Raw genomic sequence first — 18,020 nt, forward strand, 5'->3', positions numbered from 1 at the left:
CTATTCTTGTGGTGCAGCCAGAGGCCTGTAATCACACCCCAGGCAGGTGACAATAAAATCTGGGGCTGGGGAGGGCTGGCTCCTCCCCTCAGCCCCCTCTTTCTTTAGCTCCTCTGGAGCTCTCCACCAACTGCAAGCAGATTTCGGCAGCTTAATTAATTAGCTAGTGTTTCTAAAGCGTTTGAAGAATTTTAAAAGTGTGATGTAAGTGCCAAACATTATTTTAATCTCTCTGTGTATTTTCCAACAGAGTTTTTTTTTTATTATTATTATTATCTTTGCTTGCTTGCTTGCTTGCTTTTCCTTCACTCTGCAGGTTCTGTTCTGGTAACTGCGCTTGTTAAAACACACTCCTGTGGGTCAGGCCTGGGGTCATCAGGCTGACACTGCCAAGGAAACCATTTCCTGCTCTCTTTGGCCTGGGCAGAAAGCAGCACCACCATTCTGGGGCCTAAACCAGACAGTATCCCTGTCGATGTCACACACTGCTGGTGGTGGTGGTGGGGAGCAGTCTGGCAGGGTGGACCAGCAGGGTGGACCAGCAGGGTGGACCAGCAGGGTGGGCCAGCAGGGTGGACCAGCAGGGTGGACAGCAGGGTGGGCCAGCAGGGTGGACCAGCAGGGTGGGCCAGCAGAGTGACAGTGCTCATAGTGTGTGCTAGGCACTTCCTTGAGGACCCAATCACAGTTACCTGTAGGTCTCCCCGTAAAGACCATGAAGATATGGGGAAACAACCCAAAGAACAAGTGACAGGAACGAGGAAGGGGGAGAGGATGCAGCTTACCCACAGGTGAATTACAGGCACTCATAGCAAACTGTGATAATGTAACATTTTCTGTGACATAGTTTAAAATAACAGGGTGGCTATGCAAAAACAAACAACAGCAGCAAAAATACCCCCCCCAACTTTTGCAAAGTATTTAAAAGAAACAAAAAGTCTAAAAACCAAATAATATCGGGGCTAGAGAGACAGCTCAGAGGCTGAGTGGGTGCTGATCTTTCAGAGGACCTGGATTTGGTTCCCAGCACCCACACGGAGGCTCACAATCCCCTGTAACTCCAGAGGGATCGGATGCCGCCTTCTGGGACTTGTAATCACATTCACATACCCTTCCCTCACACACACATAGCTTAAAATAAAATAAATCGTTTGAAAAGCCTCACATAATACCATCAACGATCATTGCTCCCAACACTTTGATGAGCTGTAGTGAAAATCAGCGAATAAAAGTGCCATGAAATCACACCTTCTGAAAACTAAGGGCTGGGCAAACACTCTGAGCTCGCTTAGGCATCCTGGGGGCAGTGGGAACCCGAGGATACTGTATCCAAGGAAAGGAGACCTCTGATCCCACAGTGGAGCCATCTGATGGCTAAATCCACGGCCATGAAAGGCTGTATAGGATCACAACAAAATATGCTGACTGTCAGGGCTATCAAGTGACATTTGGCTTGATCCTAAATCTTGAGTTTCAAGGGAAAACAGGTTATTAAAAGAGTGAAGGGCTGTCAGAGATTCCTTCTGAGCGGCAGTTTCTGTGGGGTTTGCTTCTGTTTTGGGTCTGTTTGCGCTCCTGTGTGAAACAGTCTAAGGAAACCTGTATTTTCATAACGGTCGTGGTTCTGTGGAGTGTCACTGTTCACGAGCACACCCAAGGAGCTATTGAAATATAGAACTGTCTTTGGACTGTGGGCCTAAAACTGATTAAGCTGCCTTTGCGTTTTAAATTTCTACCTGGGATATTTTCCGGATGAACATTTAGGAACGCATACAGCTGTGTGACATATAACTCTGTGGAAGGGCACTTGCCTACATGCAAGGGGCCCAGCACTGGCCCCACAATTCCAAAGGAATGCATACAGGGTCTCACTGTGTTTGAAGAAAGCTATACATGTAACATGCATGTTCCATACGTGTCTGCTGTTTGAATGAGCTTCTATTTCGCAATTCGGTCCTTTTTGCTTACTGCTGTGTCTCTGATTCCTGACAACTGTGCCTGTGACAAAGCAGATGCTCAGCACACGTCTGCGGTGGATTGAGAAGCCACATGTCTGGAGAAAGAGGCCTGGATCAGTAAAATCAGCACCTCTGTGTGCTAGGGCTAGTTCCTCGTGGGAGTGGGGGGTGGGGTGGGGAATACCGCTTTCCGCTTTCCTACCTCTTAACAGTAAGTTCTACATTGGAAACATTAGTCTTTCTTTTTGTAGCTCATGTTTAATGCTCTGGGAAAAGATACAAAACCATGAGTGTGTTTCTAGGGAGGGGTAACTGCCCTGTGAGCTTGTTGCCGTGGAAGGCAGTGATGAATCATGGGATCCTCATGGACTGAGGGCTGCGTGCTGTCTTGGCACATTAGTTATGAAGTCAGATTTTGAGGAAGTCATGTAAGTGACTTCTACGTTCAGAAGAACTCCGATCCATAGGAAAAACAGCTCCCGGTGGCTACTCTGATTACACCGTCTACCCCACCTCACCCCCGGTGACCACTCTCCCGTCACCTGGAATCTTTTTTTTCTTCTATTGGCCAAAATGGCAAATGCTTAACCAGTATGCTGAGTGTTCTGCAGTAAGGAGGGGCTGAGAACAGACTAGTGGGCTTAGAAACACACACTCCACTTTAAAACACAGTAATATTCGCATGCAGCTTTAAAGATGAAGAAAAATGGTTTCATAAGAAGTGAATAAAAGAAACTGTGCTCTTTCTAACGAGGAAACCACACCAATGTAGAAGTGAAGCTAAGGTGGAGGGCGGGGCCTAGCCACCCCCAGATGCGAGTTCCCCAAAGCCTCATCCCTGGAAGGCTCCACAGTCTCAGCCCAGAGCTCCAGGTGCCAAGAAGCCCAACACCCCTAACCCTCAGCACACAGCAGGACACCCCATCACCATCCGCGTTGTCGTCTGTGGCTTGTCACCTGCACACTAGGACTTCGCACTGGTCCACCTTCACTGTTTACTTGGCTAGATTCAGAATCGACTAAGAGAGTCGGAAGGCAGACCGCCAGATGCATTTGTGAGGACATTTCCAGGCAGGATTTACTGAGCAGCAAGGCTAACCCAGGGCGTGGGTGGACTACGTCACGGGGTAGAAACTCCAAAGGAATGAAGTGGGAGTGGGGGTGGGGTGGGGACAGAACCAGGCAGGAGCCAGCATCCCTTTGCTGTGTGTCTATCAACACACCAGTTCCTCGGTCATTCACACCCACTGCCGAGATGCTCTGCCAAGCCCACGGGGCCATGTGACCATGGACCCAATTCTTTGGCACCATTGGTTACAATAACTCTTCCTTCTTTATGTTGTTCTCGGATATTCTGCAGTGCAAACTTAATCAGCACACACTTCATTGGTGCTATTGCCCATACCTTCTGGTTGTGACTTGGTGGCTGGGTAGAAAAGTCCCTTGTGCCAATACTTGTACAATGAGATATAAAGGGGGCATGGAATGCTTCACAGCATGCAAAGTCCTGAATTTAATGCCCAGCACCACACACAGACACACAGACAACATGTGAACACAAGCATGCTGAGTGTACATAAGAGCACGTATAGACTGATTGCAGATGCATGTGTGAACACACATAGTGCGCGGAGCATAAACATCTACACATTTACTGGGTGGGCATCTAGGGTTCTGGGGAGAAACAAAGCAGGGTGCCATATGCGGAAATTTGATTATGTGTGCAGAGACTTTGGGGAGTGTACCACTGGAGGGTGTTCAGAAGGAGTGGGGTGAGCGAGTCGATAATGGGACGACTATCTGGACTGTGCTGTCTGTGGGGGAATGTCTGAGGGTGAATGAGTATGTACATGGGGAAGGTAACCCCAAGAACATGTATGTATGGTGTGTACACAGAGGTGTGTGTGTGTGTTCATGTGTATGCGCAGGTGGGTAAGTGTGTGTGCACTATACATAAGCAGGGAGGCACATAGGGTCACTGTTTATGAACATGCTGTATACCCATGTACTCATGTTTACCAGTGTGGCCAGATGGGAACATGCCTGACTCAGAAGTTGTGAAATAAGATTCTGCACAGAGCGCAGTCAGAGGAGGGAGGAGCAGGAGGGGCACTGTCATCATCACCATCAACTCCCAGCGGGCCAAGTCTGCACAGTGCTAACCTGCATTCCTACCCTGGAGAGGCGGTACTAACTTCCCAAGGCCACTTGCGCTCTGTGCTGGCCCCAGAGCAGAGGCAGGAGGTCCCCGACACTGGATTCTAGAGGGGGATGCCCCAGTGTACAGTTGCATGGACTCCGTGGTTCCCAAGTTGGGAGCTTAGGGCTCTAACATCTGTGGCTGGTCAGTGGTTTTCCTCCGAATGATTCATCTATTCCCGCCTACAAAGCCTCCTCCACTGGCAGGGCCTGTCCTAGACTAACACCACAGGAAAATGAGGAAGTTGGGCCTTATCCTTCAACAGCTTACTCTGGGGGCATCCATAAAACAAGTCATGGCTACATATCAGTTGCTAAGTATCATGAAAGGAACCTTGGGGGGCTCTTGGCAAGGGGCTGACTCCAAGAAGACCTCCTGAAGGTGGTGGTCCCTGAGCCGGGTCTTGAAGCCGACAGAGACCAGGTAAAAGCAGGAGAAACCATGAGTAAAGACAAAGAGGTGAGGTGAGGCAAGGGCCTCGCAGGCAGGGACCAGAGCAAAGTCTGTGGAAATTCAGCAACAAACTGGAATGGGACTGGCCTAGAGCTGGGCCAACTTAGTATTTGGGAGAATAGCTTCCAATGCACATTTGGGGGGCAGACCATCCCTGGACCCTCTGCTGGCACCGCTGGACAGACCACCGAGTAGACAAGTCCAGATGGTGCAGTAGGCGCTACCACCCACCCTGAAGCATCCGAGTCAGAGACAGGAGGCCTGGTCAACAGGAAGAGCCTCCACTTTATCTCCACTGCAGGCAACTCTGACGACTGGGCATGGTGCCACGTCCCTGGTGGCTTCTCTGTGAGGCAGTAAACTCCTAAGGTACCCAGACAGTGCCGAGCTCTGGCGTGGGGTTAGAGGCCTGCATGTCTTGTCCCCAGAGGGGTGACTTGGCAAAGCAGCTCCCTCATCTGTAGGCAGGGATCCAGCCCTGCCCCTACTTGAAAACACATGTTCAGTGCTGAGTGGAGACCCACGTGGCCTCTCATTCCTCTCTCCTGGGCTGCACACTCCACCCATTAGCCAATCCTGCTGGCTCAAATCCCAAGCTATGGATGAACTCCATCTTCCTATTCCGCTCCCCCTCCACTGCACTCCGCCCCAGTGGCCTCCCTGACTCCACCTCATCTCTCCACAAGCCACGCTCCTCGTAGTCGAGGCTTCAACCAGGGGCATCTCCCCTCTGTTCTTTGCTGAGGCCCCCACTACACCAAGACTCCCCCCCAGGCCCCTGTGTCCTTGTTCTTTTGCAATCATACCAGATTCCCTGACCACCCCAGAGCCTCGGCATGTGCCGTCCCATCTGCCCATTGCTCCATTCCTTAGATGTTCACATACATGGCATGTCCCCTCACGCAGGTCTATCTGGAACATTCCTTGCCACCTGCATGAAACGGTGCGGCCTGCGCTTTGCTCTGTTTGCGTTTTCCATGTATCACCTACTACTTAACACACTGCACATTTACTCCGTGTTCTTAGTGTCCGATTCTCCACCTTGGACTGACTTGTAAGCACTCCGAGAACAGGGACTCAGTTTCACTCCTCAGGTTTAGAGCAGCGGCCAGCATTTGCTAAAAGTTATGTTTTGGTTTGGATTCTCATCCTCCTCCCAGTTGAGAGTCCAGTTAGCGTCCTAAGCACTGTGGGCCTCTAGCTTCGCTGTAAACGGAGGCTGGTGTTGCTATTAGGTTTATGCCACAGGTGGAAGGGGCCAGCACACTTAAGGAGCTCAGCGCCGGACCCAGGCGGGCAAGTGCTCAGTGCAGGCAGCGACTCCCGTGTGTCTGGGTGTTTAACGGAGGAGAAAAGAGATGGCTATGTCCTTCAGCTGGAGGGGCTTCGGGGTCTCTCTGCCCTAAAATACACAAAACCACCGCGTAGACAGACACACTGGCCAGTGACTTGATGAGCAGCAGCCGGGTCAGACAGAACCTGAAAGTGACAAAGCCATGCTTGTGGCCTGGCCATGTTTGCCCCACAGCTGGGGAAAAAAAGAAAAGAAAAAGAAAAGAAAAAAGCCACAAAAACTGCAAATATATGTGTACTGAGAATGTCCTTTGAACTGTAATGGACCTCTGGGGACCAGAAGTCGCTGAGAGAGGTTGAAGTCATTACTGTCACTGTCCCTGGAGTGGTGTCTCAGAAACCTAAGAGCCTTCTTCCCTCCCGGAAGTGAGGGTGGAGGTTAGGAACCCGTTGGCTGCCTCCCAACTTCCAGCCCTGACTTGCTCTGAAAGAAGCACCGTGTTGCCCAGCATGCCCTCCTAGGGCAATGGACAGACCAGACAGCCCCATAAGACATCAGCTGCTGCTACCAGTCCTTCCTCCATATGAGGCCTGGAGCCCTCAAGCCTGAGACCTGGCACCACCCTGTGAGGGTGCTTCTGTCAAGATGCGGCCTCCTGCCCAGAGTTCTATATTCTTAGGCTGTCACGGGTCTGTGCGCATTCTCCTGGTCAGGCTTAAGGCTTTACTGAAGGCAGCACGCACCTATTAAGCAACATCCACCACGGTTACCATGCCCCAAGCCAGCAGAAGGCAGTCTCCGGGTGGGCTCTCTCCCCAGCTAAGCTGACGTGATTCACTGATTCCTTTCGTAGAGCTTTTCCAGCTCAGCTATCAGTTCCCTTAACCCTTCACGGCCTCTGTGCAGGGAAGAACGGTGAGAAAGGGTTCCAGATTGCAGACAGGGAAGCCAGAGTGCACAGAGCAGAAAGAAGACGCGTGTCCCCGTGTCAGCCAGGAATGAGCGCACAGAGGGTGCCTGCCGCGTGGTCTCCTGTGCCAAAGGAAAGCTGGCCAGGGTGCCACAGCTGGAGAGACCTGTCGAAGCCTCCCTTTTAGAAGGAAAATTCAATGAGGTTGGGGACTCTATCTGCCCTCTGTAGTCCACATAACATGAGGCTAGGATATAGAGGGCCATAAAGACTCCTAAAGACTACCAACACCAAATAGAGCAGAGCAGGCCTCATGAATGAAGCCTCTACAGGGACCCGGCAGGATAGAACCATCACCGCCTGACTCTGGAGTACCATGGGGTCAAGGCCACAGGGAGGTTGGGGGACCTCACTCACACCTTTCTGGACGTCTTCACCGGCTCTCACCAGACTGCCTAACTGGATGCCTTGGCGAAGTCACAGGATTGGGGTCCTCCTCACACAGCACTTCCCACGCCAGCATCAGCACCTGTGAGGTGACTATCACCATGGAGTCTGAAGCGGGAGGGCGTGTACAGTGGGATTTACACACCCGTGTTGGGGCTGTTCCGTTGTTGTCCGTATCAGGCACTGGCATGCACTTCCTGGGATTGCAGCGCACTGGGAGAGATTTGTAGCATAGTCATGGCCTGGGCCCTGGAGGAGGACTTTGTGGCATCTGGGGAAGTAGTCTCTGCCCGTGCAACCTCATGGCTCACAGGCTTTCTCTTTAAAAAGGGGGTTTTCATACGCATGTTGTTCCTCTAGTTCACTGACCCACCCACTGTGGGCCAGGTCCTGGGCTAAGGTCCCAGTAGGCCCCCGTCACTGTCTCTACCCTCATATAGCCTATATCCTAGCTGGGGAGACTGGGCTGAAAGAACCAAACAAGAAACAAGCAAGCATAGACAGAAATGGCTGGCGACAAACTATCATTTGTTTACTTGGGTGTGTTTTTGCTCTCTCATTAGAATGCCAGCTCATGAGAGCAGGGGATGTGCCTACCTTGTTCACAGCCACAGCTCCAGGGACCTGAACCTGAAGCAGCTGTTCAATCCAGTGGCACCTACCACATGCTCAAGAACACTGCACAAATATAATTGAAATTACTCTGATATGGACGGCACAGCAATCAAGAGTAAGCAGACTATGGCTTGGGTTCTAGCTGGCTGAGTGGCTTCGAAGGAGCCTTGCTTGGCTTCTGGGAGCCTCGGTCTCTTTATCTATGAAATGGGTAAAATCCATACTTTTGGCTCTCTGTGAAGATCGGACAACAGCGCACAGGAAGACACATAATCTGAGCATCTATGAGGAATGGCTGTGTCCGATGTGCTGTGCAAGACTCCTTGAGCATGTTCACACAACCCAGGAAAGCCAGGAGAAACAAGAAAGACAGAAAGTCATTTGGTATTGAAGCTGGGCCATTTTTATCATTTCTTTTTATTCTGCACATGTCTGAAGTTTTCCAAAAAAATGGAAGAATATGGGAAGACAACATGTGTTTTGTACCAAGGACAGGTACACTGAGCATTGTTGGCCACCTTATGCTCCTGTTTCTGGAAGGTAAGAATGGCTGGCTTGGAGCATGGGGCAATGTCTGTATGGACCTGCTACGGCCATCATCTATTCTAGCCACTTTCCCAGCAGCTGCTCACTCCAGTGTCCCATCTCCTCCGACCCCAGCATCGCATGTCCTCAGATACTAAACTGATCTGAAGCTTCAGAGCCCCAAATGGATGTGCCAGGAAATCCTTCTGGCACCGAGGACCACGCTGTATGCTTTCTACTTCTGCCTCTGCTGTTCCACATCTTCCTGGACCAAAAGCTTGGCAAGGCACTTGACAGGGAAGACCCATCCTGCCAGGGTTCCAGGAACCCTGTATGAACAGGAAAACGGCATCGGCCATCATAATAGACGCCCCCCTCTCCAGCATGTGGGTGAGAGCACATTTTGGAAACATCTGCTGTCCTCATCTCCTGGAGGATACACTGATCAATAAAACTATATGAGCTCTCTCAAGAGAGTGGGGTGCCGGAAGCCCTGGTCATCGGCCTCCCTACTTGTCAAACAAAGCAAGGAGATGTCTAAAGCCGGGTGGAGCACAGGCTTGGAAGCCTAGGCTGATTGATCTGGGTGGCCATCCGATGCAGACACCTTGCTGAGCCATCATCCCCTTCCTGGTCAAGTGGGTTAGATGATCAATCAATCATCAATGGTGCCTCCCCCAGGGTAGCTCTGAGACCCACTAGGATCACACACGGAGGCCAGGATTATGATGGTTATTTTTAGAATTTTCTCACAGAATCGAGGACCTTGCCAGGACTCTGGCTGGAAATGCCCAGCCCTGTTTTAAAAGTGTTGGCTTGTATCGTAGGAGGCCTGGCATCTCCCTCCTGGGCCTGGCCTGACCTGACTGTACCTGGAGACCCGTGCTAAGCTCAGTCGGCCCTCTATCCCACTGCACGGGGAGCAGCTCCCAGCCCCTCCAGCTTTCCAGGGTTGGGAAGCCACAATTCCAGACACTGAGTCCAGAGGGAGACACCTAGAGTCAGGTTGGGTCCAGAGCTCACTGGCACTAACAAGGCAATTAGATCACAGTGCTGGTTTCCTCACAACCTGTCCATCCCCCAGGAGGAAGCTTCAGGGGAAAAGAGATCACTGAGCCATACTGACATTTACTTGTGGTCCTTGTCTTCTGAGTGCCCACTATGTGCAGGAGCCATGCTAGATGGACTGCTTTACAAAAATCCATACCCATGTTATATATGAGCAAGTCAAACAGGAAGAAACACTGGCTACATGAGGGCTAACAGGTACTAGGACAGGCAAGTCAAAAAGCATAAAGCAGCGATTGCATGATAGCTTACAGGCACCAGGCATGCTTCAAGCACCATCTGAATCTGCATTAATTGACTTATTCCCTGAGAAACAGCTGTTAATGACATCCCTCGTTTCTAGAGGGAAAAAAGGAGACCCAGAGAAGTTCAGCAAATTGTTCAAGTAGGTGGCAGGACCAGACCTGACTCCCCGGGGGGTCCTGGCACTGTTGTGTGTACACGGTGAGGCTAATAGTCAGTGGGGCTGCAGAAGCAGATCTGAGAGTTAAACACGCAATACACAGGCACCAAACAGAGAAGATGTAGTAAGTAGCCATGGGAGAGGGTCAGAGGAATCAGCTCCTTGGAGCGGGAGGCATGTAGAGTGAACCTGGGAGGATGAGGGTTAAGACAAAGGGAGACAAGGATGTGCAGAAAAGGTCATTTCTGATGGAACAGCAGAAGCAAAGGTAGAGAGATAAGAAGCTAGCCAGGCACACGGATTTGTCCAAGAGCCAAACTGGGTTAGGTTGCACATTAACAGAGATAGTACAAATCAATGCTTCTTGTTCATGCGGTGGTGGTGGGGTCTCCCATGTGGGATTCCTCTGGCCTTGGGGGTGGGGGGTGAGTGGCCCTTCAGACTTCAGTCTGCAGTGGAGAAGCCCTGTGAGCTCACAGCATATGAACTGTATGCCTGTTGGAAAACATGTAGGAACTGAGGTCTGGTGGGGGGACACCCAGGCCCTGGTGTTGTTGTTTTTTTTTTTCTTCCAGGAAATTTAGTTCAAACAACCACCCGGGAGTGGTGGAGCTGGGGCGTGACCTGATGGCATGGTCAGAGCGGTCCTCACAGCTGTGCACAGGAGTCTGAGCACAGTTAAGGAGGGTCCGCTTCCATCAGCCCATGATGACAAATAAGAAATAACCTGTCACACGCAGGCACTGCAAGCAGCGAGGGGGTGCATGTGGGAGCCACTCAGCACTTTTAGACTCCCTTCCTTTCGCCCACTGCGCTCCATCTGTTGCAAAGGGCAAGACGCAGGGAGGAGCCTTCCAGTGCCGGGGAATCCAGAGCTCACCAGCCCAGATGGGGCCTCTGTTCGAGCCACATCACTCCCCGTGTGTTGACATCTGTGCAGCCAAGAGGCTGCCAGGGCCCCGCTCAGTGGGCTGCAGGGAGGCTCAACCAAAAGCCTTTGCTCACAGGAGCCTCCCCAGAACTCTCCAGCTAAGCCTCAGGTGACTCTTCTTATCCCAACAGTGTGGACTGCATGCTCCCAAGCCATTTATTCCTCCCACCAGAAGCTGAATCCGGAATTCTGGCTCCTTTACCACTTACACCCGGGACAAGTTTTGGACTCAGTTTTCCTCATCTGTATATCACTGGTAAGAAGAGCCAAATGGCTCACCGCTGGTAAATGAGGCAGTGTAGACAAGGTACCAGGCCTGGAACGCAGTGAGCTACTTTGTAAACATGGGTTCTCTTCCCTCTCTCGACACGCAGTTCAAATCAGGACTTCTTACGGACTGAGTGCAAGCAAAGAAAAATCAGCCCCTGTGTCCCCATGACATGGGGGCAGGGAAAATTAATGGCCACAAAGGAGCCAGAGAACACCAAGCCGTCAATGAACCTTCCAAAATCCTCTGCACGTCAAGCACTGCACCTAGCTCCCACTGCACCCCCTTTTTCCTATGAAAGAGGAAGTGAGAACAGCTACAGGGCTTAGGAAAGCACAGAGGAGCCACCGGCATGCTAGCATCTACCCAAGGGTCACAGGTTCACTGGAGGGGCCACTGGCCCTCAAAACTGGAACCTCGACTTCCCTGGGACACCTCCTACTGGAGCAGAAGAGTCCCAGCCGGGGCCAGGTGAGCATCCTGTAGTCGACTCTGAAGCCTGTTCCCATCTCATTGGGAATCTCAGGCTCGGTCCCTACACCGGCTGCAAGAACCCATGGCGGTGACTTCACCGGAGTCCTTTTAGAATTTTCCTTTGGCATCATCTGTGTCAAGTGCAATCTTTAGAAACTTCCTCTCCTGCCTCCCGGAGGCAATAATTCACATGACCAGCTCCCTTCACCCAAGCAGTGATCTTGTGAAGCCCAGCAATCACATGACACCTCACAGGATGACAGTTCTGCCAGAGACAGCAGTCATTCCACCCAAAGCAGTCCTCTCTAAGCTGACATTTGGGTTCCTTGCTCAAACAAATCCATGTTCCTAGAAAACTGGACCACTGCCTTCTACCTGCCCATCCTTCTAGCTGACTTCTTCTTGGCTGTAAATACCACACCCTGAATAAGGGAGACTGAGTCCAGTGGGGGCTGAAGTCCCCTCCCATAGGAAAGATGTGATCTTGAAGCCGCACCCCAGTGGACTAAGGGTGCAAGTTGCTGGGAGGCTGCAGCTCAGTGGCCATACACCCGCCCCCTTCCTCACCGAGAATCTCATTCTCACCTCCCAAGACTTAACACTATGAAGTTAACCTATGGCCCTCCACCACTCCCACCGTTTCAGGTTACTAATGATGAATGGGTTGGAACTGAAGGTCCAGCTTTACCATTTTATAGATAGTTTTTAAAAGTCAGGGTGGGGAAGGGGGGATGGATATGCTCCTAAGAAAGGTGCTGTCATCCCCCAGCCAGAGCCCAGGAAGGGCAGGCTGCTGGGTTGAACACTTGACAGTCACTACCCATTTGCCAGGGACTGAACCATAGGGGCCTGGTCAGAAAGAGGTCTAGGGTAAGCATTTAGATATTAATCTGAGCCCAGCTTTCTGGACGTCAGAGATATGCCTGTGGGCTCCTGAGTCCTGGAGGATGGCAGGGCAAGGCTGGGTCACTGGCAAGGCAGGAGGAAGCAGATCAGACCCCAGCACCACTCATAGGAGAGAGGCAAAATGCATCAGTTGGCCCTGAAAGGACCCAACAGTGACTGAAAACTATGAATGGGGAGGGGCACTTGGTGGGTTCCCGGGGATCAGGGGAAACCTCCTGGCTGCCCCACCTCTTCCAGCTTGCCGGTTCTCTCTTCCCTGGGGCTGGCTCTCTCGCCCCTCTTTCTATGCTGCTATCGGATGCCAGGCTCTAGGCAAACATTGGTGAGGAGGGAGGGAATGCCGAGAACATCTTTACCTCCTTGCAAAAGCAGGGTGGTACAGAGATCCCTATGCTCATAACACCGATCCAAGAAGACACTAAACAAGGCTCCCTTTTCTCCCTCCCCAGCTATGTCTCTGACCTTCCTATCCTTCCTGGAGAGACCCAGGATTTTTGCAAAACCCTTTTAAGATGCAGGACTCCTGAATGGTGACCTCACTCCTTGGCCAACCGGCCTTCAGAGCCCTCCTGCTGGAGACAGCCAGGTGTTTGATGTAGACCAACAAAGAAGACAAGCTCAGAGCCACAGGTACATGCGGGAACTGCAGGGAGCTTCTGGAAGCCTGCCTAAGGAAGGCAGGAGGGTAGCGGGAGGAGATCATCCAGGGAGAGGCTGTGCCACCACAGGTAAACCCACTGTGTCTCCCAAGGGTCTGCTGATTACCCAGGCCTCTCTCCCCTCACACACACACCTCTATACACTAACAGGCTTGCTCTGGTACTAGGGGGAGAGCTTACTCTTCCCTCATCCCAACAGCCCAGCAGCGCGGGAGGACCTCTGCCCCCCACCCTCTCTCCAATCAAGTCTAGCAAGGGAGCTACTGGGGAAGCCAGGCGCCCTACTGCCGAAAGCAATCGCCAGCCTGCCTCCTCATTCGGGTTGGGCAATGGGTACGGTAAAAACCAACTCATTCCTATACCTTGCTGCTCAGCGCAGGGCTACCCAGTCACAGTCCACAGGGCAGATCCGTAGAAGAAGAGTTCTATCCTGGCTTTCTAGCCTTGGCTATGTGACCTTGGGCAAGTGGCTGACCCTCTCTGGGCCTCAATTTTGCATCTGTAACCCCGGTTACAGGCATCCGTCGACATGAGCTGAGCGGCAGTGTGCGGGGCCTGAGCCGCAGCCTGGGGAGGGTGGCAGTGGGGAGCTGAGGGTGCTTACCTGAACAGGAACAGGACACGAAGAGCAGCAGGCAGAGCAGCGGCCCTAGGCGGCCAGGGGCCGGGCCGGCGGGCTCCATGGGCCGCGGCTGCAGAGCAAGGAGGGAGAGCGGCGGTGAGCGCGCTCGGCAGGCTGGCGGGCGGCGCGGGCGAACGACTAAGGCCCCTCCCCCTCCGCTGCCCCCCAGCGCCACCGCCCGGCGGGGTGATCTGACCCCCTCCTACAACGAGACGCCGAGCGGGGAGACTCCAGGAGCGTGACGCCGGGCCAGGCCGGCGGGAAAGGGGAGCGGACCCGAGGGAGCCAGGCGCAGAGCCAGAGGCACGGGGGCGGGGGAGCGGATAGCGAGGGAGAGAGGGGGAGAGGAAGAGGGAGAGGGAGCGGGGACCGAGCACCGAGAGCGAGCGCGAGCAGAGACAGCTCGCAGAGCGAGTGCGGGCGGCGCGGAGCCGTCGCGAGGCCAGCGCGAGGGCGGCCCGGCCGAGCGCCCCCGCCCCGCGCCCGCACCTTCCCGCCCGCGCCCCAGTGCGCCCCGCGAGCTGCGCCGCCCGCCTCGGCTCTGCGCGAGCCCGCTCTGCCCGTGCGGGTCCCCGCCAGCCGCTCGGACCTGCGCCGCCGCGCGCAGGGCTGCCAGGCGGTGGAAGCACCGCTCCCGCTGCCCAGAGACTGGCCGCGCAGCACTTTGCGCAAACTTGTTTTTCTGAGGTCGGCGCCGCGGGCTGGCTACTCCGTCCTCTTAAGGTGGACTGGGGAAGTGGCGGCCGATTGCCACTAGCCTCGGCCTCTCACCCTGGCCAGTCCTCCCCTCCGGTGGGCAAGAGGCTGCCCGTGGCGCGCTGGCCCAGGGTAGAGAACGGAGGAGGCGGGGAGGGTTGCTTTCTGCCCCTCCCCAAGAGGCTCTGTCCATGTGTCCCAAAGCAGAAGGTCGGCCCCCGGGTGGGTGTGGGTCCTAGGGGCCCAAATCTTTCCAAGATGGTCCGAGGTAAAGCAAAAGCAGGAAGTAAATGCAGGGGGAAGGGGGAGAGGAAGGAGAGAGTGATGGTACAAAAATAGCGTGTGTGTAGGAAGGACTTCAGTGCCTCTTGGTAAAGACGCACTGGGGGAGAGGAGCAGGAAGAAAGGGGTGGCAGCGAAAGGAGAAGGGTAGGACTGGGCCTTAGGGAGGAGACTGACCAGAGGCCTTCTCATCAGGGAGAATAGATTGAGGTTGGAGAGGGGCACAGACGGAACTGTGCTGGGAGAGGCCTGGACTGCAAAACAGTGACCCTAACGAGGAAGATGGGAGAAAGGACAACTAATCATCCCAAAGGAGCCTCTGGATGCAAAATGCACCCTCGCTCCACCTTTCCTTGGGGGAACACCAGAAGCACTCAAGTGGTTGGTCATCTGAGGAAGACTGTGCACCAGGGCGGGGAAGAAGCATCAAGATCCTCAACTAATTGGAGACTTTCCTAGTTGAAGGAAGTTCAGAGATAGCCGATTTTGCTTCCCATGATGGCAGCTGAGGGACATAATGAAGCAAAGGGGGCCCTGCTGGCTCGGTCTCTTAATAAAGAGGATGTTGAGGCTCATACAGGGAGGGTGATTGCCTAAGGCCTGTCCGGCAGAAAGCCCCTTATGCATTGGCACCCCTCTGTCTCTGCACCTCTGGCCAAAAGCCTGGTTCTGTGTTTTTTCTTCCAGAGAGGCAAGCAAGGTGCAGCTGTTGGGCAGAGGGACCAGCGCCCAAGATTTCGATCCTTTCTCCCCAGCTCATAAGCTGCAGACTTGGAGAAAGACCTTGTTTCTGTGTCTTGGCTTCCTTTAAGCAGCCTGGCCAATGTGAGCAGCGACCCAGAACTGCCATTGGGAGGGTTACATGAGTTGATATTTGCACTGCATTTTAAGAAGAGCTTACCATGTACCAAGGGCAAGGACGGTGTTTGAGAAGTGTTTGGCAGCAGTCCTGGCGGGACCACAGGGCAACCCTAGCAGGAATATCAGTTGTCTATCTTTGGGCCTAGGGGATTACAACAAGAACCTGCCCACAGTCTAGTAGAAGATGCAGGTACACACAAGCCGAAAGAATGAACAGAGAAGGTCCGGTAAGGAGTGTATGTGCGCACATGTGCGTTCACTTATTTAGCTAAGGACAACGGTGTGTCGCCAGCATGTCTGGAGGGTAGTCCAGAAGACTAAGAGAATTGACTCTGTGCATGGGAACCGCTGCAGGCAGGATCAAGTAGGGACTACCATGCTTGATTTATATGCTCAGGAGGCCACTATACTTGGAATAGAGAGAGCTAGAGGGAGGAGAGTGTGGAGTCAGGGGACTAGGCAAGAAAGAACCTGGTTCTAGCATCCGAAGTAGGCTGCAGGGAGTCTCCAGCTCTTTAGATGATGTCGGGCAGGATCGTGGAGGTGTCCAGTAGAGCCTCCAAAATCTGCCTGGGGTGCCAGGGGGCTGGAGTCAGAGACGATGTAGCCTCCAGCCCTGTGCTGCTGAGACATAGTTCTGGGGCAGGCACACACTCCTAGACACAGAGCTGCCTGGGATTAGCAACCGGGGGATTAGGAAGAATAAGCAGCGTTGTACCACCTGCTATTTATATATAGCATCTTTGGCAAAGGCGCTCAGCAGAGCTTCCCAACTACCCCCTTCACTCTCACATCCTAGTGTGGGGGAGTTGACATTTGTCCACATAAAAGTCACTTGTGCTCACCCATCAGTTACTGTGCGTCCACTGAGACTCGTGGGCAAACGTGTAAGCTAAGTGGGCTTCGGTACAGCCTTCCTAGGGTCACAGGGATGATGACAGATAATTGATACGGGCCAGTTATCATAGCAGCCAGACTGAGTGCTGTAATTCAGATGTTATTCATTCATGCACTTGCTGTGTGCATTGTCTACTACGTCCTTGACGGTGCGCTGGGTGATAGAGATGTGGCAGTTGGGAGGAACAGACCAGGCACAAGACCATGTGCTCAGGGAGCTGATGGATTAACCTGTACTGCTCCCCATGTCAGGTGAGCATCCGTAGTCCACGGAGGAATACCTAGAGAAGAGCCAAGGGCACCCATGAAGAGGGGCAATGCAGTTCTCAAAGGCAAGATGGGGAGGCTGTGTGCCCTCTCACCCGTGCCCATTTCTCCCCCTCTCCTGTCCATTCTCCACAGCCAAGCAATCCTTTTCTATGAGGCTGTACAGTAAAGATTTAATTTCATCTCTGCCCGTGTGTGTGTGTGTGTGTGTGGTGTGGTGTAGGTGTTGCAGGAGTACCAGAGAGGAGACTTGAATGAGCAGGAGGAGGGGAAGAATCTGGGGACTTCAAAGCTAAGACACAAGGGATTTCACTTAAGCAACAATGGCTTTTTTTTTTTTTTTTTTTTTTTTTTTTTTTTTTTTTTTTTTTGCCCCAGTCCATGCAAAAGAACTAAGAAAAACAACTTTAATATGAGCGGCGGCGGCTGTGAGTGGCCAGGATGTGAATGCAACCTCAGGAGGTTCTGGCCTCTGTAAGAGTGACAAAAGCATCCCCTTGTGCGCCAGGCCCAAAGACCCGTGTTCTCTCGTTTACTCCCCCCCCCACACACACACCAGCCACCCCTTTGTATCTCTAGATGAAAGGAACAAGGCCAGACAGACATTGACTTGACCAGGGCCATTCTGCCAGGCATGCTGGGGCCTGCAGAGACTCCGCACTGCTGATACAGCCTTGTTCATGTTTGCTCTTGATTCCCGTAGCCCTGGGCTGGCATCAGCAGGCCAGGCCTGGCTGCCTTTGTGTGGGACCTGTCAGGAGGCTTGAGCTGCCAACGACCTATTTTCGCAGGGCAAGAGGAGCCATTTAGAGTTAGAGGCCTCAACTCTGAAGCCAGAACAATTAAAAATAAGTATCACAGACCCCTGGGCAGCTGGGAGCATGGGCCAGCTGTACTGGAAGGAAGCTGCTGAAGGGGCTGGAAGCGCGGAGTGAGGCGATCGACTAGCTCCTCCCGTGTGTTTCCTGACCCTCAGGTGGGCCACATGGGGCCTGACAGCCACCCCTTTCTGGGGGTAGCTGCAGTCATTCTTATTTTGTAGCTGTAGAAAGAGAGGCTCTGAGGGGTGTCGTGACTTACCTAGGACACACAGCCCTTAGGCTCTCAAGTAGTCAAGATTTGAATTCAGCTCTCAACATAACAATAATAATACTTATATATTTTTTTCAGCATCTACTATGCTTTGCAGTCTTGTACTTGTGGCATGGTCATGCCACACCTGGTAGGGGTGCAGGTCACTACTTCATTTTACAGCAAAGAAAGGCAAAAGTTGAAGACACCCCT

General features: G+C 52.9%; 1 protein-coding gene across 4 annotated transcripts in view; it reads right to left on the reverse strand.

Annotated features, from left to right (window-relative positions):
• Sirpa (signal regulatory protein alpha) overlaps positions 1–14,706 on the reverse strand; it is a 36,435-nt gene extending 21,729 nt beyond the window's left edge. The window contains exons 1-2 of one of the 4 annotated variants that reach the window (XM_057780498.1): positions 14,505–14,706; positions 13,716–13,803 (exon numbers count right to left, since the gene is read on the reverse strand). In XM_057780498.1, the coding sequence (XP_057636481.1) occupies positions 13,716–13,794 (79 nt within the window). In that variant the 5' untranslated portion in view covers positions 13,795–13,803; positions 14,505–14,706. Of the gene's footprint in view, positions 1–13,715; positions 14,294–14,322; positions 14,469–14,504 lie in introns of those variants that run through there. The other 3 variants (XM_057780497.1, XM_057780500.1, XM_057780499.1) reach the window with 3 other exon arrangements.
• Between the last annotated feature and the right edge of the window lie 3,314 nt (positions 14,707–18,020).

The sequence above is a fragment of the Chionomys nivalis genome, chromosome 9 (assembly GCF_950005125.1).
Source record: "Chionomys nivalis chromosome 9, mChiNiv1.1, whole genome shotgun sequence".
NCBI lineage: Eukaryota > Metazoa > Chordata > Mammalia > Rodentia > Cricetidae > Chionomys > Chionomys nivalis.